A 26,724-nucleotide genomic window follows, 5' to 3' on the forward strand; every position below is an offset into this window, starting at 1 on the left:
TAGGTTTCGTGAAGTGTTTTTATTTCAGCTGCATCTGGACCTTGACGTTCTGTGTCCGGCATGGAGCAGGGCCACACTCTTCTGAGCGCCGGGCGGGGACGGCGCAGGAGGGGACGGCGCGGGTGCCTCCCATGTCCAAGTCCCCATCCTGGGTGCATCGGCCCCTCGTCTGCACGCTGACCCTCGAGCCCCAAGCGCCCAGAGCCGCCCCTCCCCTCCCCGCCCCCTGCCTGCCCCAGCCCCGCTCCGGCAGACAGCTGTCGAGGCTTAGCAGTGACCCAATAAATAAGAGACGCCAGCGGTGCAGGACAGTGAAGGGGCGGGTGGGCGGGGCCTCCCCTGGAAGGTGCTCTCCCCGCCAGCTCTCGGCCACGTCGACTCCCAACGCTGCAGGCAGTTCCTGTGGTGCCGGTGCCCGGGACGGGCGGCGACCAGAGGTGTCCGCAGGCCGGTGGGCACAGGCGCACGCTCAGCCGGGCGGCCCGGGGGAGGCGGGCGGGGACGGGCTCACACGGCCGACAGGAACGGGAAGAAGAAGAAGTCAAAGGCGAACTTGACGGCGCCGTGCACGGTGCTGCGCCAGTCGTGCTCTATCTTCACGTGGCGCCGGGCGGGGGACAGCTGTGCCATGCAGTTGAGGCAGCGGATGGCCTTGAGCTCGAAGACGGGCCACTTGCTGCCCAGGCGGCCCTCGAGGACGGTGCTGAACTCGATGAGGCTGCCGTGGCGCAGGCCGAGAAGCACGTCCTTGAACTCGCCGCTGGCCCGCAGCACGATGTCCTTGGTGACGTCGTCCTCCTCTGGGCCGCGGGAGCCGTTGGCGCCACTGTAGGGCATGCCCACCGTGATCTCGAACTTGTAGCGGTCGAACTTGCGGATGTGGCAGGGGTGCTTGGCCAGGAGCTTCAGGCGGCATAGCTCCTCCGCGGCCGTGGAGGCATTGCCGGGGCTGCAGGACGGGTAGGCCTCGCCGTACAGGCAGCGCATCCAGTCGCCCACGAAGAGCGGGAGCATGTTGATGGCCGCCTCGGCGCTGTTGTCGATCTCCGTCACCCGCACGTACTTGAAGCGGCCCGTCCATGTGACCCTGTGGCCTTCCAGGTGGCTGCACAGGATCTGGGTGCGGGCCATGTTGGTCTCCTTCCAGGCCCGGGGCCCGCACAGGAAGCCGTACTGCTGCCAGGTGAGCGTGGAGTTGTAGACCTTCATGCCCTCCGAGCGGTACACATACAGCCAGCAGAAGAGCACGATGGCCGTGATCCACACCAGGATGAGCTTGACGACGGAGCTCCGCGTCAGGGACTTGACCATGGCCACCGGCGAGAAGCTGGCCTTGCTCCACCAGCGGAACAGCAGGGGGACGCTGCACAGCAGCGCAGTGACGGCCACCTTGGTGAGCTCCAGCGACAGGAACCAGCGGGCAAGCTGCAGCACGCCCATGAGCGCCAGGCCGGCCACCAGGACGGGGAGCGCGAACAGGAAGAGGAAGTAGCCCACGGTGGCTCGGGCAAGCCCCAGGCCGGTGGACTCGAGCAGGATGACCACGGACAGCTCACACCACATAAAGCAGACCAGGTAGGGCACCAGGTAGCAGTAGGTGCCCTTGAAGCCCCGCAGCTGCGCCATGCGGAAGAAGAGGTACAGGAGGTACACGTACAGCAGGCAGGGGACGCTGACGTTCAGGACGACCAAGTGGCCCAGGGGCACGGTGACGAAGGTCTGGCCCAGGAGCTTCAGGTGCTGCCAGCCGCAGGGCAGGGTGGGCAGGAGGGACAGTAGGCCGGCGGCCACCTCGGTCACCAGGGCCCTCCGGGTGTAGGGCTCGGCAGACGAGCTCAGGCTCACGTAGCTGGTGGCGGTGAAGAAGATGGACACGACGGCCAGCTCAGAGCAGGGGATGCAGTCCTTGCTGGCGATGGGGAAGGAGAAGATGACGAAGAAGACAGACAGCAGGAAGTGCACGTAGGGCTCCAGGTGGTTCCAGCCGAAGTTGACCTCGGCCTGCTCCACGTCCAGGTTGGGCTCGAAGCGCAGGAGCAGGCCCGTGAGGGTGCGGAAGCTCTCCCACGCCCTGCTGTCCTGGAACACCTTGAGGGTGCAGATCACCATGGAGACGAACGACAGGTAGAAGACGACCAGCGGGATGAAAAAGGCGAAGAAGTCGATGGTCAGGTTGCTGATGATGAAGAAGAAGATGAGGGCGTTGATGTGCTGGGTGGGCACGATGCTGGACAGCCAGTGCATGCCCGCCCGCGAGGCCACGTCGATCAGGTACTCCTTGATCTCCATGACAGCGTGCAACGGGTACTTGACCATCTGCAGGTGTGGACACGGACACCAGCTGTGATGCACGCCGACCCGAGCCCCGTCGCCCTCGGCGCTCTGCCAACCGCGGGAGCCCACCACCCCTGGGCCCCTGGTCCCCTGGTCCCAGCGGGTCCCCGTGTTCCAGTCCACTTGGCCCGTCCCCCAGCTGCACCGGAGCTGCAGGTTCTGCTGCCCATCCTTGGCCCCCCTCCCGTCCCAACCTGCCGGGTGTGCAGACTCCTGCAAGCCAGCGTCCCCTGGAGACCTCAGCACCCGCAGGCACGTCAGGTGGGCCCCCCGCAACCAGGGTGCCCCGAGCCTCGGCCCCTGGCCCCCTGCCCCTGTGTCGGCTAAGGGCAGGGGAGCCCGCGGAGGGCTCTGCACCGTCCCCGGGCAGGCAGCGGGTGTGGGGAGCCAGGAGGAGGGCTCAGCCAGCGTGACCTGTGGGGGACGGGGTTCATCCCTGAGGGCAAGGGAGCCACGCAGGCTAGTGGGCTAGTGGGCTAGCGGGCTAGTGACCGGGACCCTGAGGACCCGCAGACTGGCCGCCACCTGCACGCAGCCGTGCTGCCCCACGCTCAGCCCCGACGGCCACTGCCACAACCTGCACCCGGTGCAAAGGGCAGGGGCGACCCTCAGACCTCTGCGCAGCACAGAACGAAGGGGGATGGGGGGCGGCGAGGGGGGCCGCCCAGGGCAGGGGGCAGGGCGGTTCCGACACCCGGGCCGGGCTCCAGCACCGTGCACAACTCTGAGGGGTGTGGCCCTGCTGGGCTCGGGGAAGCGAGGCAGGGGCGCAGGTGCTGGCCCTCCATGGGGTCTGCAGGGGCGGCAGCGGGTCCCCAAGGGCACAGCACCACCCACGGGGGGGCAGGGGAGCCTGGATGGTGCCTGGAGCCCCCTCAGGGGCGTGACGACTTCTGCCACAGCCTGGAGAACCTGGGGGCGTCCTGGGTGGGCACGACCACGTGACTGTACCAGCACGGGGTGTCACATGTCAGCCTGAGAAGACGACACCTGGGAGGAACCGGAGTGCACTCTGCAGAGGCGGGGAGCCGGGCGCACATGGGGGCCTAAAACACTAGGGAATGTGTGAGCCTGTCTTCACGCACCCGTGTGCGCAGCCACCTTCCGTCTAGGGCCCTGGTGACAGCCCTCCTGCTCCCTGCCTTGGAACAGGCAAGGACTCGAGCCAACGAGCACCCGGCCAACGACTCCCCACCCACCCCGGCTGACAACCCCCCCCACCCCGGCCGATGACCCCGCACGACCCAGCTGACGACCACACCCTCCCGCCCGCCCGGAGCAGCCTCCACCTCACAGGTGACCAGTGCGCACCTGTGCCGCCCACCAGACCAGACGGAGGCAGGGCCACACGGCCGGCGGGGGTCCCTGAGCGCCAGCTGCGCACCGCAGCTCCCGGGCCGCTGTGGCTCCTGGGCCCTCTGTGCAGGTACCCGGACGCCCGGACACACCTGCAGCCCTGCACGGGAACTGGGGCTCCCCGTCAGCATGTCAACCACCCGCGCTGCTCTGCGGGGAGCCTGCTGCCCCTGCCGCTCCCCGCCGCTCCCCCTGCTTCTGCAAGCGTGCTCTGTCAAACAGAGGAATGAGACATCTAAAAAATGACCGTGAAGCTTGTGGAACGCCGTGTCCTGCCTATGTCTGTGCAGCGAGGTGCCGGGACCACTGGGCCGCGGCCCCAGCTCTGCCCCGGGAGCTTCCGTCCAAGCCCTACTCTCAGGGCCCCAACTGGGAAACTGAGAACTGTCCCGCGGACGAGGTCCAGCAAATTACAACGGGCTGTTCCCTGACCATAAAAGACGTTTTTAAGAAAGGAGCAGGAGCCAGCCGCAGGGCAGGACGGCGCCCCGGCCTCGGAGCCCAGGCTCACCGGGCCCCTCCAGGAGAGCACGGCCCTTCCTCCTGCAGAGGCGCGGGGAAGCATCTGAGGGACAACGTGGGGACGGTCCTTACAAGCCGTGGGCCCCAGAGGAGGGCAGGCCCAGGCGCGGGGGAGGCCAGGCGGGCGGGTGCTGACAGCCCCCGGCCCCACTCACCTTCAGACGCAGGGGCAGGTCCTCGGGGCCCTTGCCAGCCAGCTCGTCGTCGTCGTCGTCCTGCAGGAACAGGTTGGCGGGGATGATGCCCTTGGCGTACTTCTTGGTGATCTCCACGAAGTCGTCCGGCGCTATGTGGCTCTTGGCTGGGCACGAGACAGAGGGCACAGGGTCCGCCCACCCTGCGAGCACCCGGCCACCCCACGCGAGCGGGCGGCCAGCCAGGGAGTGCAGGCTGAGGCCCGGCGGAGGGTGAAGCCTGGCAAGCTCTGTCCCGACAGACAGACAGTGGGCGAGGACGGGCGGACGGAAGGAGAGGGGCAGCCGAGACGGCTTCCAGCCGCGCCCTCCACCTGCTGCCACGCTGACCCCACACCCCCGCCCCGGCCCTCAAGCCCAGGGTCTGCCCCGGGCCCTGCGCCACCCTCACCACCAGCGCCTCCTGCTGCCTCGTCCCAGCCCTGGCCTCACGGCCCTGCCGACCCTCCGCTCAGCACGCGCCCGACGGCCTACTGCGCGCCAGAAGCTGGGACGTGTGAGCCCAGCGCTTGCCTGTCCAGGCTCCTGGCCTAGTTGACTGCCAGACCCCCAGACCTCACACAGGGCGCAGGGGCAGGTGGATGGTGAGGCTTGAGATGCCTCGAGGTGACCAGCGGGAGGACGGGGCCCAGGGGCCCGGCCGGGCTGTGCATCTGGTGTCTGGTGGCCGCTGAGGCACGGGGCCCGAGGACAGGTCAGCAGAGCTTGGGACAGAGCCGTGCTGGTGGGATGGCAAGGGCAGGGCCCAGAGAGGAGAGGAGCCGGGGGCTGCAGAAGCCCCTGCCTGCCGTGGCCCAAGGGGAGCACAGGACTGGGCGGGTTGCTATGGGAACGAGGGGGGCGGTGTCTCCTCCTTTTGGTTCTGGGAGGAGAGGAGTAAGCACACGCCTGCGGCTGCTGGGAGAGCAGGTGGGGAGGGCGGAGAACTGCACCGGAGGGGAGCTGGCCTGCTGGTGGGCACCGAGCACCCCGCCACGGACGCCTGCCAGGGCCGCACGGCCCCCGACCCTGACCGTCTGGCTCCAGGGGCCCGAGGAAGTGGAGGGGTGGTCGAGAGGGTGGAGCTGGGCTCCTTCGGGGGCACCACCCCACGGGCTTGTGGGCACAGGGCTTTCGCCCCGAGAGCACCTGGGATCCTGGTGACCCGGCCTGACGACCGCCCAGAATGGTCTGGCGCGCTGGCTTCTGTCGCTGTCCGGCATCCCACAGCGCTTTGCCTCCCCGAACGGAGCAGGTAGGTGAGTCCGTGACGCCCACGGCCCAACACCCCAGGGAGGCCATACAACATGGGATGGGCACCCTGCTGAGCAGCCAGGTGGGGGGGGCCCTCTGCACAGTCCGTGCGCCCCAGGAGCTCTTGGGGCTGCAGCTCGGCTCCCTACTCCCACCATCACTGTGGGCTCAGCACCAGGAGGAAGCCAGGCCTGCCTGAGCGCACAGGCAGGAGCCGGGCAGCCCCATGTCCCTCCTGTGTGGTCCCCTCCGGGACGGGTGCCGGACCCTGAGAGCTGTGTGTCCACACGGCTGGGCCGCTGCTCCTGGGGCACGTGAGGTCGTCTCCCGCCTGGACGCCCCCCGCCCCTGTGGGTGCCCCCGCGCCCTCCCCGACCCTCCGGGGCCAACTGCCTCCTTATCCTTGCTGACCTGCTCGGCCCCCCTGGCGCCCACACACCGCCCTGTCCCGCTGTCCTGCACGGACTGTCCTGCGGCCCTGCTGGGACCGGGTGCATCCGCTGGGCAGGGGCCAGGTCCCACCGCCCAGAACACCCACGGCCCCCACCGGGCTGGACCCATCAGGCCTCCCAGACCCCAGGTCTGGACCCTGCAGCGGGGAGTGGACGTGGTGCCTGGGGTCGCAGGCCTAGGCGCCTGGCCAGAGGGGTCACGGGTGCGGGCCCGGAGGCCATACTCACATTCGCTGCTGACCAAGCGCTCCAGCACCCGCCTCTGCTTCTGGAGGGACTTGGGGATGGGGCCCGGCTGTGCCGCTCCCTCTGCAAGTGACACACAGATGGACGACCTAAGCAGGTAAGTCCTCTCAGGGCAGCTGTGGGTCTGGGGACCCCGGGGCCTCTGTGAGTCCTCCACGGGCCGGTCGGGGCCACCTCCCTGGCAGCCAGCTCGGACCCTGCAGCCCCGAGGCTGACCCTGCGCTGACATGCAGAAGTGCCCTGGTCGGCATGACTCATCCCCAGACACCTCTGCTGGCCGTGTCCCCCGGCACACCTGTCCCCTGGAGTACAGTGGGCTCCCACCAGGCCTGTCCCTGTCCCCCCAGCCCTGGCGCCCACGTCGGGCAGCTGAGTGCTGAGCCCGGACCGGAGGATCCTCTCCTCGCGTCGCAGTCACCACCTGCCACAGCCCCAGCCCGGCAAGCCCTGGTCCTCCTGAGGCCGGGCACCACGGGGCCTTTGCAGGCCTGGCTCGGGCGGGAGGCGTGTGAGCAACAGAGGCCAAGGGCCACAGAAACGGCCTGGTGCGTGGGCAGCAGGGGCCCAAGCTGGCACCGCAAGCTCCGGGACCTCACAGTGGCAGCCCCAACCTTGCCCCATCAGGCACACCTCTGCAGGGTGCTGCCCCCCGAGCCCCGGCCTCCGGGACCCCTGCGCTCACCCCAGCAGTGTCCCCCACCCCGGCCCGGGAGCAGGCCAGTCCTCGGCGGGTCTAGCTGGGTGGGGTCCTGCCCGGAGACCCGGGGCGGGGGGGGGGCAAAGGCTTCCCCAGCGGCCGCCCCTGCTGCTGTGCTGTTGGCAGAGGGCAGCCCTGGGGGGCCAGAGAAGGCTGGGCGGGGCCCTGGGCACAAATCCCTCCTCAACGGCTGCAGGCGGATGCTCCCCCAGGGACGCAGAGGCAGTTGGGTCGGGCCCCAGGAAATGGGGCGGCCACTCCTGGCCGGGCGCCCGCTGCCCTGCCGTCCTGTCCTCTTGTCCTCCTGTCCTCCTGGCTGGCCGCTGGTGCGGAGGCTGGGGGAGGCCTGCCTCAGGGAGGCCGTTGAGCCACGGTGGGCTCAGTGCCCCACAAGCCCGGGCATCCGGGGACCCGCTCCCCGCCGCACCTCTTACTGCGCCCCATCCCCGCCAGAGGAGCAGGACACCCCGAGAAGGACCAGCTCCGTGGCTCTGCCCATGGACTGCACCAGAGCTCAAGCAGGGCTTGGGAAGGCCACCCCCAGGACAGGACGACACCCAGAGGGGCTTGCCTGGGCCTTAGAGGGGACTCGGGGGTCTCTGCCCAGGACCCCATGTAGGCTCCCAGGGGAGCCCCCTGTGTCCAGCAGAGAAGCCCAGAGGTCCCCGCGGGGGGCCCAGCCCCGTAAGGCTCACGTACCCTGCTCGTTGACCTGACCCACGTTCTCCAGCAGCTCGGACACGGCCACCTGCTTCTTCTTCTTGGGGTTGAGCTTCCAGTACATGACCAGGGCCGCCTTGCGCACCGCCCGCTCCAGGTCGGTCTCAGAGGAGAGCTGCTTCACCTCCTGCTCGTTCTCAAAAGTGATGCCTATGACACAGGAGGCATCACAGGCCTCATCCCGCCTCGTCCCCCCACTTCCCAGGCTCCGTCCCCCCAGGGCGGCTGGGAAATCCGGGTCCTGCACAGCCGGCCCTTCCCGAGGAGACGGCTCACCGCAGAGGGAGGTGGGCCCGGGTCCCGCAGGCGCTGGAGCTGCCTCCCCCCCCCGCCCCCCACTGTCAGGGCTGTCGGTGCTCCCCGCCCAGGGCAGTGAGACCGGAGATAGGGACAGGGCTTTCCATCCTTCCAAACATCTTCCAAGTCATCCCCTCGAGCGCACATTTCTTTCCAGGCCAGGAAGCACGTGGTATGACAAAGGGGGGTGTGGGGGGCACGTGGGGCCCCGGCCGGCCCCCTGCAGGACGCGTGCTCCGCCGGGCCTCACGGGCTCCCTCCCGGCCTCGGGGAACCGCCGGCCGCAGCCGCGGGGGCCGCACGGACTGGCTCGGGCCAGTGGCAGCGCAAAGCCCCTGCTCCTGCCCAGGACGGGAGCCCACGGAGACCCGCCGTCCCGCGCTCTCAAAGGCATCCGCCCCACTTCCAAAGAATGGGGATTCTGCATGATAACGTGGCTCTTAAATACATGATACAAACCAGGAGAAAATACTGCAAACTCAGAACATTTCTGTCTGCGTTTCAAAGTCACGGCTCATTTGTGTCCTGTTTACTTATATTCCAAGTTTTATACAACAAACACAAAGCAGTTTTCCGGCCTGGGGAAAAGTCATTTAAAAAAACCCTTGGTGACACGCGCTCCCATCTCCCCGAGCCTGAAGCTCCTGGAGCAGAAGGGCCCCCGTGCCTCAGGCCCCCGCCCACTCCTCCCACAGCGATGGTCTCCGCCGCCTGTGGCCCCCAGATGCGGGCGGCCACGAGGTCCATCCTGACCTGGGCCAGGTCCTCGCGCCGACGCACCGAGGAGCTGGCCGTCCGGGGGCTCTGCTGCGGCGCCTCCTCGGGGCGCTGAGGACGCCAACACGCGCCCAGGGACGGCCCATGGCATGCACCGCCAACCATGGCGAAACCGGATCCGCACCTCTTGCCGAGCAGTGCGGACTTCCCCGGGACTTCCCCGCCGTCACCTGATGGGCAAGCCGCGCCCCTGGGGCCGGGCACCTGCGCGACTTCCCGCGGACCCACCTTTCCTGTCGGCCAGGCACCTGCGCAGGAGCTTGACAGCCTCGCGCCGGCCCTGCTTGGCAGCGAGGATGAGCCAGTCGACAGCCGTGCAGTTGTTCAGCTCCTCGTCCCCGGTGCCCGCCAGGAGCAGGTAGTGCTTCCCCGCCTGCGGCAAGAACCCACTGAAGCCTCACCCCAAGGTGCCCCATGTGTGTCCGGGCCAGGGAGCCCCGTGGCATCTGCGCCCGCTAGCCCGTGGGGGACCCCAGGGATGGTGTGGCCCCATCCTGGCCAACAGGAGGGGCACGGAGGGCTTCCCGGAGGAGGAGGGGGAGCCCCAGGCGGGCTGGGAGGAACCCCCAGAGGGGCCCCCGGCTCCCAGGGCTGGGCCCCGGCACGCGGGCTCACCTCCGTCTGCGCCTTGGCGTCCCCTGCCTTGGCCCTCTCCAGCACGTCTCCAAAGGGCACCTCCACATCTGCCTTCATGGGCCCTTGAGTAATGCAAGACAGGAGTGCGTCAGGCCTGCAGGCCACAGCCAACCCGGGCCGTCACTGACTTCGGGTGGATGTGGACGGAATATGCTGGAACGCGGCCTTCGGGCAACACAGGCACCCTGGAGTGCAGCAGCCAAACCTCGGCTGCAGCTCTGAGCGGCAGGAAGGGCCCACGCTCACCCCGGGCACAGGCCTGCTCAGGGGGGGCTCCAGAAAGATCCCAGCTCCGGCGTGGAAGCCCAGACCTACGGGGCACCTGAGCCCTGGTGAACACGGGCGCATGCCTGCCAGACAGCGTCGGCGTCCCGTGGCCCTGGGAGGTCAGCGTCGGTGCACACACTCAGATGCACGCTTACACGGGCCCCACGCTGGACGGTAACCATGGCGCCCACAGCACCCCCCAGGGCTCAGGAGGCCGCGCTCAGCTGCAGGCTGTGTGTCACCCCCCACGTCCCCCAGTCTCCTCCCACGGTGCCGCCAACCCTTGCGTGTGTTTTCCTCTGGGCTGTTCTCTCGCAGGTCCGGCTGCGCTCCCCGAAGGGTCCCAGCATGCAGGGCATGCTGCGGTCCGCCTCCCAAGGCGGCCTCTGACTTGCAGGGCCCTGGGAGCCCGGCCCCACAGCCCTAGGGGCCACAGTGGCCTCGGGCAGGAAGCACAGAGGCTGTGTCCCCGTCCGTGTCCGGGGCCCACGGTCCTCCTCAGCGGGTGGCAGGTCCGGGGCACCCCAGGTACCCGTGGGATGCGCACGCTCACCTCACTGCAGGCCTCCCGCTCAGCAGGGACGCGCCCCTCACCCCCGGGAGTCTGTGCCACCCCCCAAGGGCCGGCTTCCCGTGGACTCCCCCGGGCCTCTCACCAGGGCCCCCAGCCCAGCGTCTGGGGCCCGTGTCTCCCTGGGGCCTGCAGAGGCGTGGCCGGAACACAGCGGGCGCCCTGTGCCCCGGGACTGCGCGCTGCCTGGCCCTGCCCGGCGTGGCCTCGGCGCGTCGCCCTTCCCTCATGCCTGGGGCCTTGGGGCTGAGCCACCGAGGCCACGTCTTCCCTGGTTGGCGGTCAGCACCCGCAGACTGGGGGTGGGAGGGGCAGGACGGGCGCCGGGCCCTCGCTCCCCATGCAACCGCGCGGCCAGGCGCGGCTCAGAGAGGGGCGCGCACCTGACCTGCGGGCACGACCTGCCGAATTCAGGCAGCAGTGCCAGCTCAGCTTTTGCCTCCCCCTGCACCTCCTGCACCCGCCTGTACCCGCCTGGACCCCAGGCCCGCCCAGGACGCCCTCCATGGGGAGAGGAAGGGTGTAGGAAAGGGTTGGGGGGTGGGGGTGGTGCTGTAGGAAAGGGCCGGGTGGGACCCAGCTCTCGCCATCCCCCGGGTTTGTCTGACTGAGTTAGAGAAGCCGGGGGCTAATGCAGGGGGCCCAGCTGGGTGGTGGTGCTGCCTCACTCCCGCTCCCTGGGACCTGGAGGTGCCTACCTGGCTACTCCCTGCCCGTGCAGACATGCAGGTGAGGAAGGAGCAGGGACACGCGCTCTCGGGCTGTGCAGGGCTGGCGGGGACACGGAGGACACGGAGTGGGACCCCACCCCGCAGGACCGCCAGGCCGGTGTGTCTCCTGCTCCTGGGGACAGGCGGCCAACAGGCCACCGCTGTTTCCTGACTCTTATGTGAAACTTGCAGTCCTGACTGCCCTCCCGGGACGTTTGCACACTCAGATTGAAACCAAGTGTGTTTCCAGCCCTGGCTTTTGTACTCGGCAGCCGCGAGGCGTGTGTGGCCGAGAGCCCCGGGTCAGGACCCCTCAGCGGCCCGGAGGCCTCGGAAACAGCGGAGAACATGGTGACCTTTCAAGGAGATGCAGGGATCCAGAGCACCCGAGGACAGGCCGCGTTTCTGGAATAAACCAGGCCGTGGCCCCATGTGACCTGTGCAGGGGAGCCCCAGGCCCGAGGCCACCAGGCTCCATCTCCGCCGGGCGCGGCCACCCTTAACCTGGAGCCTCGGGTCACTCAGCGTTGGCCACTGGGGCACACCTGTGCCTCTGCGTCGTCGTCTCTACATGGGGCCACACAGAGCTTCCCGCACTGGCCGCCGTGAGGGGGTATGACGGGGACCAGGGACAGGGCCGGCCACGGGGTACACACAGACGCCCACAGCAGGTGCTTGTTGGGGGCTTGAGCGGCACGGGCGCACTGCTGAGCTGGCAGCGGTCGTCTCGAGCAGCGGCCTCTAGAGGAAGGAGAAAGGGCAGCGCAGGTGTGGCCTGGGGCAGAGGGTGCTGGACTATGTCAACCGTGCAGGCCATCTGGGGGAGCAAGGCCTCCTGCCAAGCCTAGGGATACGGGGGTCCCCGCGTCCTGGGCGCCCGCGGGGATGGAGCACGTGGCAAAAGCAGCCGCACCCCGGCTCCTGAACACGTGCTCACAGCTGGGCTGTAGCCAACAAGGCTCTCCCGGGAGACGTGAGCACACACGGGCGGTGGACACGCACGGCCCCGAGCTCACGGGAACACCAGTTACCAAACAGGAGTTCGGGGCGTGGGGGGGGGGGTCCCAGGAGGTCTGAACCGGGGCCAGGCGGCCTGGGGACATTCAGGAAGCGTATCGGTGCCCGCGGGGTGGGGGCCCGACTCAGCACCCGCCTGCATGCGCGGGGGCCTGAGGAATGTCACCTGACGCGCACAGTCTTGGCACCGGCGCGACCCCCGCGCGACTCCTCATGGCTGCAGTGCTCTCGCCCTTCACAGATGCACACGCGGGTGCCTGCGGCCTCCTGACTCCCTCAAGGGCACGCAGCCCAAGGGTCCCACGGCGGCTGTCGCTGGCCCTTCCTGGCCCATCCCAAGGCCCGACGACCTGTGAGTCGCGGTGCATGGGGACAGACGCGAGCTCTGGGGGGGGCCCAGCTGGGAGAGGCTCACGGAGAGCTGGCCCTGGAGCCAGACCGCGGGCAGCGCCACACGCAGCGTGGACTCTACACCCCAAGGTGCCCACACCACAGACCACAGCCCACTTCCCTGCCTGCACGTGGCGCAGCCCCTGCACAGAAGGGCCCGACGCCCGGTTGGCTGGCAGCATGCACGGCAAGGAGAGTGGAGTTCGGGACATTTCTGCTCCCACTGAGAGTCCGCGTGTTGGGTGCCGGGCTCTAGCACCCCAGGCGTGGCAGCAGGACCGGAGCTCTGGGTGGGCCGGCAAGAGCCCCACGTGGGAATGGGAGCCTGCGGGCGCCTGGCAGGCAGGGCGACAGGAAGACGCAGGGAAATCGTGGGGTGAGGCACCCCAAGGCGTGTGGTACCAGACTGTCTCCCCACGAGCCACAGGCCTGAAGTGCCCAAGTGAGGCCCAAGCGCTGCCTCCTGCGGCCCCTAGAGCAGGAACAGTGTCAGTGGCGGCTGGGGGGCGACGGCTCCCCCCAGCGGCTGTGTCTCCATGACAGGCCTGACGCAGCCCCATTATCCTCCTGAGCCCCCCACCTGGACTGGGGGCCCGGGGCTCGTGGGCCCCGCCGTACCCCACCCCGGACCGGGGGGGCGCCCCTTCCTGCCAGCCCCCCCCACTCACTCACTCGGGCCTCCCCTGTTCCCACACAGCAGGGTCCCGCCACCCAGCCCCGGGGACCAGAGCACAAGCCCTCCCAGCCCTAGGCTTCCCTCTGCGGCCCCCCTACTGTGTCCGGCTGGGGTCGGGGCACACCTGACTCACCTGTGCCGCCCGTGGCCACTGAGGGCTGTGCTGGGGAGCAGGAGGTGGATGGAGGCCTGACCAAGCCCTGGTGCCCTGCCCAGATTCAGGGAGGGGCCCCATGACCCAGCTCTAGCACCCTGCCCAGATTCAGGGAAGGGCCCATGAACCAGCCCTAGCACGCTGCCCAGATTCACTGAGGGGCCCCATGACCCAGCCCTAGTACCCTACCCAGATTCACTGAGGGGCCCCATGACCCAGCCCTAGTACCCCTGCCGAGATTCACCAAGGGGCCCCATGACCCAGCCCTAGCACCCTGCCCAGATTCACCAAGGGGCCCCATGACCCAGCCCTAGTACCCTGCCCAGATTCACCAAGGGGCCCCATGACCAAGCCCTAGTACCCCTGCCGAGATTCACCAAGGGGCCCCATGACCCAGCCCTAGCACCCTGCCCAGATTCACCAAGGGGCCCCATGACCAAGCCCTAGTACCCCTGCCAAGATTCACCAAGGGGCCCCATGACCCAGCCCTAGCACCCTGCCCAGATTCACCAAGGGGCCCCATGACCAAGCCCTAGTACCCCTGCCGAGATTCACCAAGGGGCCCCATGACCCAGCCCTAGTACCCTGCCCAGATTCACCAAGGGGCCCCATGACCAAGCCCTAGTACCCCTGCCGAGATTCACCAAGGGGCCCCATGACCAAGCCCTAGTACCCCTGCCGAGATTCACCAAGGGGCCCCATGACCCAGCCCTAGCACCCTGCCCAGATTCACCAAGGGGCCCCATGACCAAGCCCTAGCACCTTGCCCAGATTCACCAAGGGGCCCCATGACCAAGCCCTAGCACCTTGCCCAGATTCACCGAGGGGCTCCGTGAACCCTCTGTCCCACTCCGGTCCTCACACCACCTCACCCCTGCCTCTGGAAGGTCCCTAGGGGAGCAGAGACCTGGGTGGGGGTTGCCCCAAGCAGCCCGGCCTGAGGATGGAGGACAGTGATCCACAGGGCACTGGGGACCTGGACCCAGGCGACTCCAGGTGGCAGCTGGTCCCAGAGGGGAGTGTCCCTGCTGCTCCCGGACCAAGGGGACTGCCTGGCCCAACGGCCCTGAGGGGTGGCCATGATGGGCAGGGGTACATGGGCTTCCCCACACTGGGTGGGACCCGCATGGAGGGGCTGCCCTCCTGCCCCCCGTGGTCCTGGTGGGGACCGCCTGCTGGCCCAGGGCATGTGCAGGTCGGCGCTGAGCTGTCACGTCATAGATAAGACGGGACCGTGACACCTGCTAGGCCCCAGGCTGTTCATCGCCGGGAGGGCCCGAGGGACCTGCCCCGCAGGAGGCCACGTGCCGGACTCGCCGCTCGCTCACCTGGCTTCACGCAGCGCTGGTGGCACTGAGGATGGTCAGCTTGCAGCCCCAGCCCCTTACCTGCTCTGTCCGCCCTTTCCTGGCTCCGAGCACTTGGGGCCCGGGCTGCAGCGGGGGCAGCCGCGTTGGCAGCGTCTGGTCCCGGAGCACGGGGCGCCCCCCTCTCGTCCTGTTCCACCGAGGCAGTGGCATTGAGCCGCGAGCGGGCCTGGGGCTGCGGTGGTGGAGGCTGTGGGCCAGAGGGGCTCGTAGGGGGGGTGCTGGCATCCATCCTGCCCGAGAGAAAAGCCAAGGGTCAGACATAAGGTGCCAGGCCCAGCTGGAGAGGGGACAGGAAAGGGATGGGTGGGGGCTGCCTCCTGGTCTATGAGGGATCTCCCTTGACCTCACAATAGTCACCTAGACCTTCCCACTTTAACAGATGAGGAAACCGAGGGAAGAAATTCCCTCGAGGCCACCGGCTCTACAGGCCCCACAGCAGTCATGAGCTTGGGCCCTCCATCCCGAGGCCTGGAGTCCAGCCTCACCGGGCACGCGCCATGCGACCCCAGTGTCCTCGTCTGAGTGGCAGGAACGGTGCAACCTTGTGAGGTTCCAGTGAGATGCTCCACACGGAGCTGAGCACGGTGTCTGGCTCCGGGCGGAAGGGTGGCCTGCATGTCGTATGTCCACCCCCATCCATGAAAGTGACCCTACTTGCAGGTGTGATTAAGGATCTTGGGATGAGATCACCCTGGTTGTGGGTGGCCCCGATCCCATGACCAGTGTCCTGACAAGAGGAGGAAGGAAACAGGGATACAGAAAGAGCACCACGTGAAGATGGCGCTGGGGACAGGAAATGCAGCTGCAACCACGGGCCACAGAGGGTCATGAGCCTTCACCAGAAGCCTGAGGGAGGGCGGGAAGGATGACCTTGGAGCCCCCAGAAGGAACCAAACACAGAGAAAAAGTTCATAAATGTTAGAAGGTAAGTGGAAGGGAGAAAGGGGAGGTGGGGAGGGGAGGAGGAGGGGAGGGCTTGGGGGGCTGGAAGGGGTTAAGGGGTACAGGGAGATGGGGAGGAGGGGAAGACAGAGAAGAGGGATGGGAGGGGAGGCCTGGGGGGCTGGGAGGGGGAGGGGTACAGGGAGATGCGGAGGAGGGGTGGGGAGGAGGGGTGAGGGTGGGGAGAAGCAGGGAGGAAGGGTGGGGGAAGCCGGGGAGAAGGGGTGGGAGGAGGAGGGGGAGGAGGGGAGGGGTTGGGGTGGGGGGAGGCAGGGAGGAGGGGTGGAGGAGGTGGGAGGAGGGGTAGGGGGAGGCAGGGAGGTGGGGAGGAGGGAGAGGCAGGGAGGCGGGGAGGTGGGGAGGAGGGGTGGGAGGAGGGGTGGGAGGAGGGCCCGCTGATGGCTTGGGCAGGTGAGTGGTGCGCAGCCTGGTGCAGGCAGAGGCCCAGGAACAGGGAATGAGGGTTCTGCGGCCCTCGGGGACCCGGGCGGGGCTCAGTCAGGGGACCCCACGGCAGAATGGCAGGAAGCACCAGGGACACAGAGCCAGCTGGAAGCTCGAGGAGGAGCCCCACGGGCGGGTGGACCTGGGGCCAGGCGCCCCTGAGCACTCAGGCGAAACGTGTGCCCGGGCCCGGGGTGGCCCGTCAGACTCTGAGAAGACACCGCGAGCCGCCCCGGATCAAGGCCAAGGCCGCCCTCGTCGCCGAGCCCAGGAGCGTGAGCGCGGAGCAGGGAGAGGGCTGCCCTGCGGTCCCGGCAGGCCAGGCAGGCCACGTAGGCAGGACAAGTGTCCCAGTGCGGGGCTGCGAGGACCAGATGACACTGGACGCGGCAGGCGGCACCCGGGCCTGGCTCCATCACCAGCTGCCACGCTGCGGGCCCACCGGGCTTCCGGCCCACGGCTGTCACGCAGGAAGGGGCAGGGGCCCAGGCGCCACGTGGCCCTGCCCGCCCTGTCCCCCAGCCACCGTGGGTACCCAACATGGGATCTGCGTCCACCGAACAACCCCACAAACTTCAGTCTGGGCATTCCTGCCCCCAGGGATGGCATCTGTGTCCTGCGACATCCTGGGGCGTGGTGGGGACACGGGCAGCCCCAGGAGCCCCCTGCCATCAGCTCGCTGCTCCCAGCCGCCCCCTGGCCGCAGGCCCTAGGGACCAAACACAGAGGCGACTCCCGTAAACCCCGTGCTTCAGCCGCACGCGTGGACGTGTGGAGCCAGTGTGGGCGGGAACACCGGGCCACGCGGGTCACCCCCAACGCAAGGTGGCAAGCACGTCTGTCTGCTCTGTAGGCCCCACGGGGCCAGTCCCGGCCCCCGCCCCCAGGCCAAGCACCACCCCCTTGGCCTTGGGGACGGCCACTTGTGCCAGGCCCCCGCATCATGAATAGCAGCAGGGATGGGTGCGTGTCTGGGGGCTCCCGGGGCGTCCCATGCAGCCTGGGGTACAGGCACCACTGCCAGCTGGTGTGCCTGACGGGCAGGCGGCTTAAGCTTCAATCCAACCTCGGCCTGTTTCACGGATGAGGAAACGCGGGTGGGGAAGGTGGAGCCGTGCTGGCGGCCGTGGGCTTGTGGAGCCGGAATCCCACGCAGAGCCTGTATCCAGGTGGGGGCTGTTGCGTTCCAGCCCCAGCTGCCTCCCACCCGCTCCATCCGCCCCGCACGCCAGCCCCTCTTCCCACGCCGGCCGAGCCGAGGGCCCTGGGCCTGCTTCCTGGAAGGTCCTCTGCCACGGGTAGTGGCCCCCAGGCCTCGGGCGGGAGGGATGGCGCGGGCCAACGGGACACGAGTCCCACTGTGCCCGGGCCCAGGGCCACTCAGCCTCTGTGCGCCTCGGCCTCCTGGTCTGCACGAGGGGGTAACACCCCCGTGTCGGGCCGGGGACTGAGGGTGTGAGGGCGAGGATGCGGTCCGCAGACCCTAAAACATTAAAGCACCCAGCGCCCCCGACCCAGGCTGGATCTCCCGGGGGGTGAACCAGGGCACGTGCGTAGAAACCCGTCCTCTGGGGCGCAGGGCACGCGCAGGTGCCTGCGGGCTGGGGTCCCACGTCGCTTGCGGTCAAGCGACCAGTTCGAGTAAAATCTTGGTGAGTAGGAAGGCATGAAGGTTCTCTGAGTTAGTCAGAAGAGCCTCTCACATGAAGGTCAACAAGACGAGTCGCTGCACGGTGGGGTCACGGGGACGGTCACACGCTGTCCCCCCGCGCACTCGCTGTGTCTGGCCTTCCCTGCCATAACAAGCTCTCTCCCTGGTGATCCTGGGCACCCTGAGGGCAGGGGCACCTGCCTTCACCTAGAACACCCGCTGCCCTGCCCGCACCAGGGACGGCCCGGCCTTGGGAAGAGCCTCGGCTGGGCGACATGGGGCCCTGCGTGTGACTGAGCAGCCCCCCCAGGCCCCAGACTGCGGCTGCAGGACAGGCGCATCTTCCCATAGATCCCCGCAGCCCTCGCAGAGGGGGGCAGCCCACCCCCTGCCGCCTGCGGCCAGAGCGGCGTCGCTCGGAGCCTGTCACTGTGCAAGATCCAGAGAAGCAAAGTGCTGGCATTCTTTCCCCGTGAGCACCAAGTCATATTTTTATCCCAACAAAACACAAACTACCGGCACCGCGGAGCTCGGCTGAGGAGCTGCCGCCCGCGCGACTCTGGACACGTGCAGCACAGTGACCACGCGTGGCCTTCTGCCCCAAAGGCTCTAACCCGTGTGCAGCAAGGCCCCACTCTGCTGCCCTGGTGGGGGAGGGGGCAGCCCACCTCTGAGGCCCTGAGGCTCTGAGGTTGCTGAGTGCCTTCTGGCCAGAGCCTCGAACCAGAAGCCCAGCCCAGGGAAGTAGGCGGGGACGCTCGCAGGCGTTCGGGCAAACCGGCACCATGCAGAGGGGCACCCCTGCTCCTTACAGCCCCTCCACCCGCGGCGACCTCCGCAGACCGTCACCGCGACCTGTACACAAACATTCCAGGTGCAGCCGGCTGTTGGTACAACACTGTTAAACGGGATTTAAAGCAGCCTGAGAATTATCCTCCAGTGTCTTGAGAATGAAAGGAAAAAGCTCCCTGCAGAAAAGAGGAAAGAAGGTGCCCCCTGGCCTGTTAGGACTGGCTCTCTCTGGGTGCACGGATGATGCGCGGCTTTAGTCTATTCTTTTCCTAAACGTATTTCCCTAATTTTCTCTAACAGTTGTATACGGCTTTGGAAATTAAAACAAAGTTGGGGGCCCCGGGGGCTCAGCGGTGGAGCATCTGCCTTCAGCTCAGGCCGTGACCCCGGGGTCCCAGGATCGAATCCCGTGTCGGGCTCCCTGCATGGAACCTGCTTCTCCCTCTGCCTGTGTCTCTGCCTCTTTGTGTGTGTCTCTCATGAATAAATAAAATCTTAAAAAAAAAAAAAAGGAAATTAAAACAAAGTAGATTTTAAAACACATCTGTGCCTGAGCCCTGAGTGAAAGGGCTGGGGGTTCCCAAGGTCTGGGAGGTCTGCTCCAGCGCGGCCCAGCCCAGCCCCAGGCACAGGGCTGCTCCTCAAGACAAGGGCACAGAGCCCTTGGAGGCTCCCAGATACCTATTTTTGCCCCAGAGTATTAAGGGCCCAAGCAAGGAACATTCCGACTCCACTCAATGTGCCAAGTTCACAGAAAGTGGGAAGCAGGAGGGAATGCCCAACCCTTGGTCAAGGACAGCCATGCACGACGCCCAGGGGCCGAGCCCGTGCTGCACGCCCGGCCCCTGCTCTGCACTCGGCCCCGGCGGGTCAGCACACCCGGACTGCGGGACGACCCCTTGCTATGCACTGTGCTGGGCCTCCCTGCCCCAGAGCGCTTCTGTAGGGCTAGCCTCTGAGCAGCTCATGCCCAGGGGGAGGACACCTAAACAGGTGGCTACAAAGACGGAGCAGCATTTGGGGCGCAGGCACCCCAAGGGGGGTTCTCACTCAGCTTTGGGAAGCAAGGTAGGGTCGGAGGAAGGAGGTCCTGACTCAGCCTTCAGGACAAGCAGGCGTGAGGCAGGCAAGAATGGCAGGAAGGAGGAACGGAGGAGTGTGGGCACCCCAACAGGGAACTGCCCAGAAGAAAAGGCAGCTGAGGGAGAGTGACCTGCGACGTGGCCAGGAAGGGGCGGGAGGCTGGGAAGTGACCCCCGGGAGTGTGGGCAGCTGAGGCAGGAGCCTTGGGCCTGAATGGGCGCCGGGCCTTGGAGCCAGAGTGCAGCGTGGGGCCAGGAGTGCAGGAGGACGGTGCCCAGAGGGAAGTGAAAGTTACAGAACCACTGGGGTGTGTGGGGACAGGGCGGGGACACCAGGGAAGGGGCCGGTGACTGTCCGGGGGAAGCTAAGGAGGCCTGGTCCAGGGCGGGCATCTGCCTGTGGCTCTGGGCCCAGAAGAGAGGAGACTGTCCGCAACTGAACGTGGGGGGGGAGGGGGGCGGGGTGGCCTGGCTTGTGGCTGGGGCCACAGCAGCGGTGCCTTGTTCAGTGCTGGGGACGTGGGAGAGGGCAGGAGCCATATAAAGCTCCCTCCCTGCTATGATCCTTAGCATCATCATCCTGGCCCTGGTTTGGTGTCCGTCCCAGAGCTCGGGTACCCCTGGGCCACGGGTGAGCCGGGGACCCCTCTGTCGCCAGCCCCTGGGGCCTGTCCAGCTCTGGAGCAGGAGGGGCTGGAAGGTGTGAGCAAGGAGCCCTCCACACAGTCTTCCGTCCTGGGAAAGCGGGTGTGGGGTCTCCCAGCATCCCTCCCTGTGTTCAGAGGTCCATCTGCGTGGGGGACGGCGCCCCTAAGGAGCAGAAATATGAGGAGCCCTCCTCTAAGTCTCGGGTCAGACACCTGGGGCTGCCCTGAGACTCAGCCCCTGGGGACGCGGGGCCAGGACTGGACAGCGGGGAGCCTGCCCCGGGGCTTCTGTGGACGAGGCTCCCTGACGGGCAGCAGAGAGGGTGCCCGAGGACCCGCAAGTGACAGATGCCGGCAGCAGGGAGAGCCCTTTGCGAGCAGGCCGGGGGCCAGGGGTCACTGTGCAAGGTGAGGGGCGGGGCCGGGCTTCCTCCTCCATCTCCTCCTGGTCAGGCCCCAGCCTCCCCGCGCCCCCGCTGCCCCGCTGACCCCAGCCCCTGGGGCTCTGATTCCTGCTCCCCTGACACTGCAAAGGCCCACACCCCGTAGCTGGGGGATTTGCTCCCCGCATCCCCAGGGCTGGGCGACATCCCTCCCAAAGTCTCCACCTGTCACGACAGGACCAACGTGGAGGAGGGAGGCCGGGCCTCGCCGCCCCTGCGCTGCCCCTGCTCGCCCCGCAGCGGGAGGGGCCCCGGGGACGGGACGCGCCGCGCTGACCCCCTGACCCCCGCCGGGCTGTGCGGGCGGGACCCCCTCCCCCTCCCTCGCCCTCTCCCCCGCCCCCCCACCCCCCGGGGCGCCCTGGGTCCCCCCACCCCCGCCCCGCCGCCTCCCGGTGCTCGGAGCCGCGGGGCCCCACGAGGCCCGAGGGCGCCCCCTCCCCCGGCAGGCCCCGCCCCCGCCTCCCGGGGACCCGCTGGGGCCGCTGCGCAGGTGGAGAAACTGAGGCCCGCGGCGGGCGGCGCCTCCCAGCTGTCCTCCCAGCGCCCGCCGCCCGCCGCGGGGTACTCACCGGCCGCGAGTGGGCCGCGCGACGCCCTCGGGCTCCGGGCCTGCCGCGGCGCTGCTCGCGAGAGCCGGACGCCCCGGGGTGGAGCGGACGGGCCTGCGGAGCCGGCGACGCGAGCGGAGCGGCGGGGAGCGCCTGCGAGCGCGGCCCCCACGGGGCGGGTCGGGGGCGGGGCCAGCGCGGGGGCGGGGCCAGCGCGGGGGCGGGGCCAGCGCGGGGGCGGGGCCTCGGGCCGACCTCCACTCCCGACGCGGCTCGGAAGACGCGGCGCCGGCTCGGCCCGCGGAATGGCCGGCGCGCCTGCCAATCGCCGCGCGCCTCCGCCAATCACGGGGCGCCTCGCCTGGCCGCCGCCGGCCGCTCCCTGGCGGGTCCGACCCGCCCACAGCGAAAATTTCCGAACCGAGTCGGCCCCGGCTCCGCCCCGCCTGGCTGCAGCCACGCCCCACCCAGCGAGGGCCCGCCCCGGCCCCGCCCCCGCCAGTGAGGCCCCGCCCCCACGTACCCGAGGCCCCGCCCCCTCCCGAGGCGGCAGGCTCAGATCTAGGCCCCTTGGCCTCTCTATCTGTTAACAGGTGGCTGGGCCCTTGCACAAGACTCGGGCCACCTTTCACCCACCTCTCTGGCCCCAACGTCCCCAACTTCAGGTCCATGATCATTTCTTTTCTTCCTTTTTTTAAATTCTATTTATTTATTCATAAGAGACAGAGAGAGACAGAGGCAGAGACACAGAGGGAGAAGCAGGCTCCATGCAGGGAGCCCCATGTGGGACTCATCCCGGGACCCTGGGGTCACGCCCTGGGCCGAAGCCGGCAACAAATAGCTGAGCCCCCCAGGGATGCCCCTCATGATCATTTCTATGGCCACATTAACAGGGCCTGCTGGGCACCTCACCGCTTAGCTCCAGCCCTGCCAGAGACCCAGAGGGCTCCCCTCATTCAGCAGGAGGGATAGAGAAAATGGCCCGTTTAAATGTGTGCAAGTCACCAAGTGCAGCTTTTTTTTTTCCTTTTTTTTTTTTTTCCAAGTGCAGCTTTAAATGCACGGAGTTAGATGCACGCTTTTTACAAGGTAATTACGAGATTTGTTTAACACATCAGCCCCGGGGATGGTGCAAGGCTCAGGCAGTTTGGAAACCCTCCTCTTTCGGTGGTGCCCTAGGTCTGAGAAGGTGTAGTTTGCAGGTGGGGGTGAAGGTCTATCCCCGAGTCAGGCTCTCCTGGCTGGTGCTCACCCCCACCCCGGGGGGAGGGCTGCATCTGCTCTGTGTCTGGTCCTTGTAGCCAAGCTTGATGCCTGTCCTGGGTCATCATTACAGAACCCGTTTCAGAGTGACTGCCAGAGATATGTCACCAACAGGTGGGGAGCCAAAACATCCCAGATGGTTTTGAGGGTGGATTGTATACACAGAACACACAGCCCCGAGGGCTTTCGTCAGAGCCGCGTGGTTCCTAATAGTCACCTCATCTGATGCTCCAGCTGCCCCCCTTCTCATCCAAGGCTCTGAGGCCCACAGGGGAAGGAAGGAAATGGGTACCGAGCAGCACCTCCTCCGCCCCAGGTTCTCAGTTTGGGGGCCTTTCACGCATTGAGGGTTTTCACTGCATCCTTAATGAGTGTGGCATTGAGGCAAGTGGCATGGGGCTAATTTTCATGGATCAGAAAATTGAGGTTCAGGCATAGAAGGTTATTTGCCCAACGCCGCATAGAAATCTTCCGCCTCTTGTAATGTACTGATGACAGAAAACTTGGAGAATTGCAAAAGGTAGAAAGAAGAAAGAAATCACTCAAGGACTATTACTGTCCACGTTTTGGGATCGGTGCATATTGAAGAAGGGGTTTCCAAAGGTCCCTGCGGTGACACCACACGTGTGCACACATGCCTGCTTCAGTAGGGCAAAGTCCTGGAAACAGAAGCTCTGATCCTGATAGGCTTTATCGGGTCTCTAGGTACATTTTTACCAAAACCCATCTCTCACTACTGTCTCCGGCGCACCGCTGAGGGGTGCACACTGGCACGGGGAGCTACCTGGTTTACCCTTTTCCCACTACAGTAAGTGACAAATGGTCTCCTTGCCTTTGTCGTATGCATTCCCATGGAAACTAGTGAGGCTAGACTTCTCAGGTTTTTTTAATTTTGAAAAGCATCTGCTCTCTCAGTCGTCTATTGGGCTCCTTAGGCTCCTTGAAAACCCACGGGATGAGCTCTTTTATTTCCCGTCTACTGTCTTTCCCGCCTGTCATCCCCTTCAGCCTGCAGGATGGGGGCCCACCCGGAAAACTCAGGCAGCCCAGGCTTGGGGGCCGGCAGGCCTCCTCACACCCGGGAGGCTGGGGCAGACGGCCTTCCTCCAGGGACTTGGGAGTGCCTTGCCGACTCTTTCCTCCTCCACCCAGGGCGGCGGGGGGGCGGGGGGGGATGGGGGGGGGTGACCACCACGCCCGGTCCCTACGGGCCTCACACAGCCCAGAGAAGCCAAGACCCTCCCCTCTGAGGGGTCTCATAAGCAGAGGAAGGGTAAGGGCCAAGCAGCCCAGGCCAAGCCTGGAGGCACTTAACCTGCTGCTTGGAGTCACAGGCAGGTTCAGAAGGACAACCCTCGAGGCAAGGAAAATGAGCAAATGGGTTGATGACGTGGGGCAAATACCTTCCGAGATGGAGGAAAAGCATGTGGAGATCCTCCAGGGGAAAGCGAGGGGCTGCGGGCAGTCCCAGGAGGCGTAGCCGCATGGCTGGGAGTGCGAGAAAGGCTGGAGGCGCGTGTCTGGGGCTGAAGCTCTACCGTCCCGGAAAGGGAGGGAGTCCTACAGAGTTCCAAAAAGAACCAGTGACACCCGAAGGCAGGAGAGTCAGCGTGGTGCTAGCTCCTGCGGGACTTGAGAACAACTTCCAGGGACTCCGTTTATCTGATCAACAAGCCTCCCCCCCCCACCCCCACACGCTATAATGAATTCCTCTGCTGGGGAACAAGATGGAAAATATCCCCACAGCAAGACCAAGACGCACAGAGGGTCCCTGCGGGAGGTCCGGTCGCCAAGTCAACTACAGCGGAGATGGTGAAAGAGAGCAGAGCGGAGAACAGGAAATGGTGGTGAGCTGTGAGCCTTGCAGAACACTCAGGCTTATCTAAATATGCTTGGGGTTTTGTACCATAATCGCTAAGTAAGGATTCTTGAAATCTGTGCCACGTACTCTCAGGGAAACCCACTTGCGTCTGGGAGGAAACACAGAAGCAATCTCGGCCGCCCCTGGGGTCGGAGGAGCAGGGGCAGTGGAGCCCTTCCCTTGCATCTGCTGCTGGGTGAGGGCAGGCGCCGGGGCAGGGGACCGGGTGGGACAGGGGAGGCTCTGGGGCTGCGGCCACTGCGCCTGTTCCTGCAATCACGATCACGGGGGAGAAGCAGTGTGATTATAAATATCAGGAACTGGGAGAGGCAAGTCCTGGAAAAAAAGCAGAATAGAACTTCTGCATTTGGGGGGGGGGGGTGGCCGGCGGTGTAGAGAGCGAGCAGGAAAGCGAAATTAAGGAAGGAGGAAATGACAGCGGTAACAAAGTTCAGTCCAGGTAAACACAAAGGGAAGCGAAATAAATAAAACCACGCATGTCGGCTTTCGTTTTTTTTTTTTTTTTTTAAATAAAGGGAACAGGCTGAACTTTCCATCAAAAGCCTGTAAGGTTGGGGTAAAACTAAAAATCCAATAAAGTGTTGTTTACAGTAAATGTTCCCCAACTGATGAGAAGTAGAGGTCAAAGGGCACAACATCTGAAAATTGAAATTCAAAAATGACAAGACTGGCCAATCAGTGGCCTCCAAGGAGGAATTCAAGACCGAAAGCGTTCACAGGGACGAACAGGGATATTAGGCAACGGTGCAAGGGGCAGTCCACAGAGGCCCAACATCGTGGATCTGAACGTACCAGGAGTACGGCAGCCGTGACGTGCTGCGTTCTGTGTGAGGCGCTGCGTTTCTGTGTTGCGGTGGCCGGGCCATGGTACCCAGCTCTGTCAAACAGCAGCCTAGACGTTGCCCCGAAGACACCTTTTAGGTGAGAGTAACGTCCGAATCAGTAAACTTTTGAGTAAAACCGATCACTGCTTGCAGTGTGGGTGGGCCACACCTAATCAGTTGAAATCCTTAGGAAAGAAAGATGAGGAGAGCATTCTGCGGGCAGAGGACGGCCTTGGGCAGAGGACGGCCTACGGGTCTGCGCCACAGCCTCGACTGCCCCCTGCACCTCCAGCCCGCCCTCACCCTGCAAACCACGCTTGTGGCCCCTGCGCTCACCTGTGCCAGCTGCTTATCTGTGTCCCCCTGCGTTTATGATGTAGGTGGGCACGCGAGAGCAGGGCAGGAGGCCTGTCCCCTCCCCCGCAGGGCCAAGCCCTGGGCTGTGCTATTGAGGACAGGAAGGACCAGCGAGTCACCGAGTTTGAGGACTGCACGGGTGCTCCTGGGGGTTGGCTGGACCTCGGGCCTCCGCACTGTGACAAATGCAGTCCTGCTGGGTGAGCTCCTGGGGTGGTGCGCATTTGTCACAGCAGGAACCTTTCATAGGCGGTGACGCGTCAGACCACGGGGCCTCTATCACCCGCCGAGGAGCTGGCATAGGGCCCGGCAGGTCCACCCGTCGGCAAGCGGGCTTGGGGTCCACATATTGGAGGGCGGGCCCCCCCGGAGTGGTTTGCGGCCTCCGTGATGGGGCAGCAGGCACCGGCCCCCTTTGCCTGGACGGGTGGCCCCCTCACACGTCCTGAGTCACCCCGTGATCTGTGCAGGTACTACAGCCCACGGGGCGCCCACGCGGGCTCACGCTCTGGGGCCACCGTACAGCCGGGCCTGCTAGGCCAGCAAAGCAGAGGTCTGGGGCCTGCGAGGACGCTGGGGACGCGGCGAGAGGGGAGCCACACCAGGGGTTAACAAGGCCCAGGCGCTCTAACAGGCCCCCTTCCCACCCCCTCACCCCGCTGGACGCGGTCCTGACCACCCTTGGCTGCATTTAGGACAGGAGGCTCCTGCCCTCCCGGCTCAGTGGGCTCAGTGGATCGTCTCGGTGCCACAACTGACCAGGGGGCTCCTTCCCATTTCGGGGGAGCAGGAGGCTCCCAGGCTCACGCACCAGCAGGAGCGCCCCCGGCTCCCAAGCCTCTGCTCCCCCTGTCCCCCCGACCCCCCGTGTCCTGCCAGCAGCTCCCTGGTGGAGGGTTTGGTGCTGCTTACGCGGCCCCGTGTCACCGGGACTGGGGGGACGTCAGGCTCCGCAGCCCTGCGCACCTGCCCCTGCCTGCACCTCCACCCCCGCGGGCACCCACATCTCGCCTGGGGGCCGAGCCGCCCACGGGTCTGAGTCGTCATTACTCACCTCTGAAGGCAGACAGTTAATGCCACTTAATGGCCGGTAGTGAGTCACCAAGCACATTGCAAAGTGTCACGTGGGATAAAAGAACACCAACAACCCAGAGGTAACTGGAGGCAGAAGATGGACAAATGCTCTGCAAGAAGAGAAGCGCCTTCCGACACGGCCACTCCGTCCCT

General features: G+C 66.3%; 1 protein-coding gene across 6 annotated transcripts; it reads right to left on the minus strand.

The window, feature by feature from the left end:
* Positions 1-26,724, minus strand: WFS1 (wolframin ER transmembrane glycoprotein). 6 transcript variants are annotated; one of them, XM_072775491.1, is made up of 8 exons: positions 26,552-26,724; positions 14,578-14,849; positions 9,444-9,526; positions 9,057-9,201; positions 7,734-7,904; positions 6,320-6,400; positions 4,368-4,513; positions 1-2,316 (listed from the first exon to the last, which is right to left on the minus strand). In XM_072775491.1, exons 2-8 carry the CDS (start codon positions 14,846-14,848, stop codon positions 508-510), a joined length of 2,706 nt encoding a protein of 901 aa, XP_072631592.1. In that variant the 5' UTR covers position 14,849; positions 26,552-26,724; the 3' UTR covers positions 1-507. The 6 variants fall into 6 exon arrangements, with proteins under 6 accessions (XP_072631592.1, XP_072631593.1, XP_072631591.1 ...); XM_072775492.1 differs by lacking the exon at positions 26,552-26,724 and adding an exon at positions 21,193-21,336 and having other exon boundaries at positions 14,638-14,849; XM_072775490.1 differs by lacking the exon at positions 26,552-26,724 and adding an exon at positions 21,193-21,336.

This window comes from Canis lupus, chromosome 14 (assembly GCF_048164855.1).
Source record: "Canis lupus baileyi chromosome 14, mCanLup2.hap1, whole genome shotgun sequence".
Classification (NCBI taxonomy): Eukaryota; Metazoa; Chordata; class Mammalia; order Carnivora; family Canidae; genus Canis; species Canis lupus.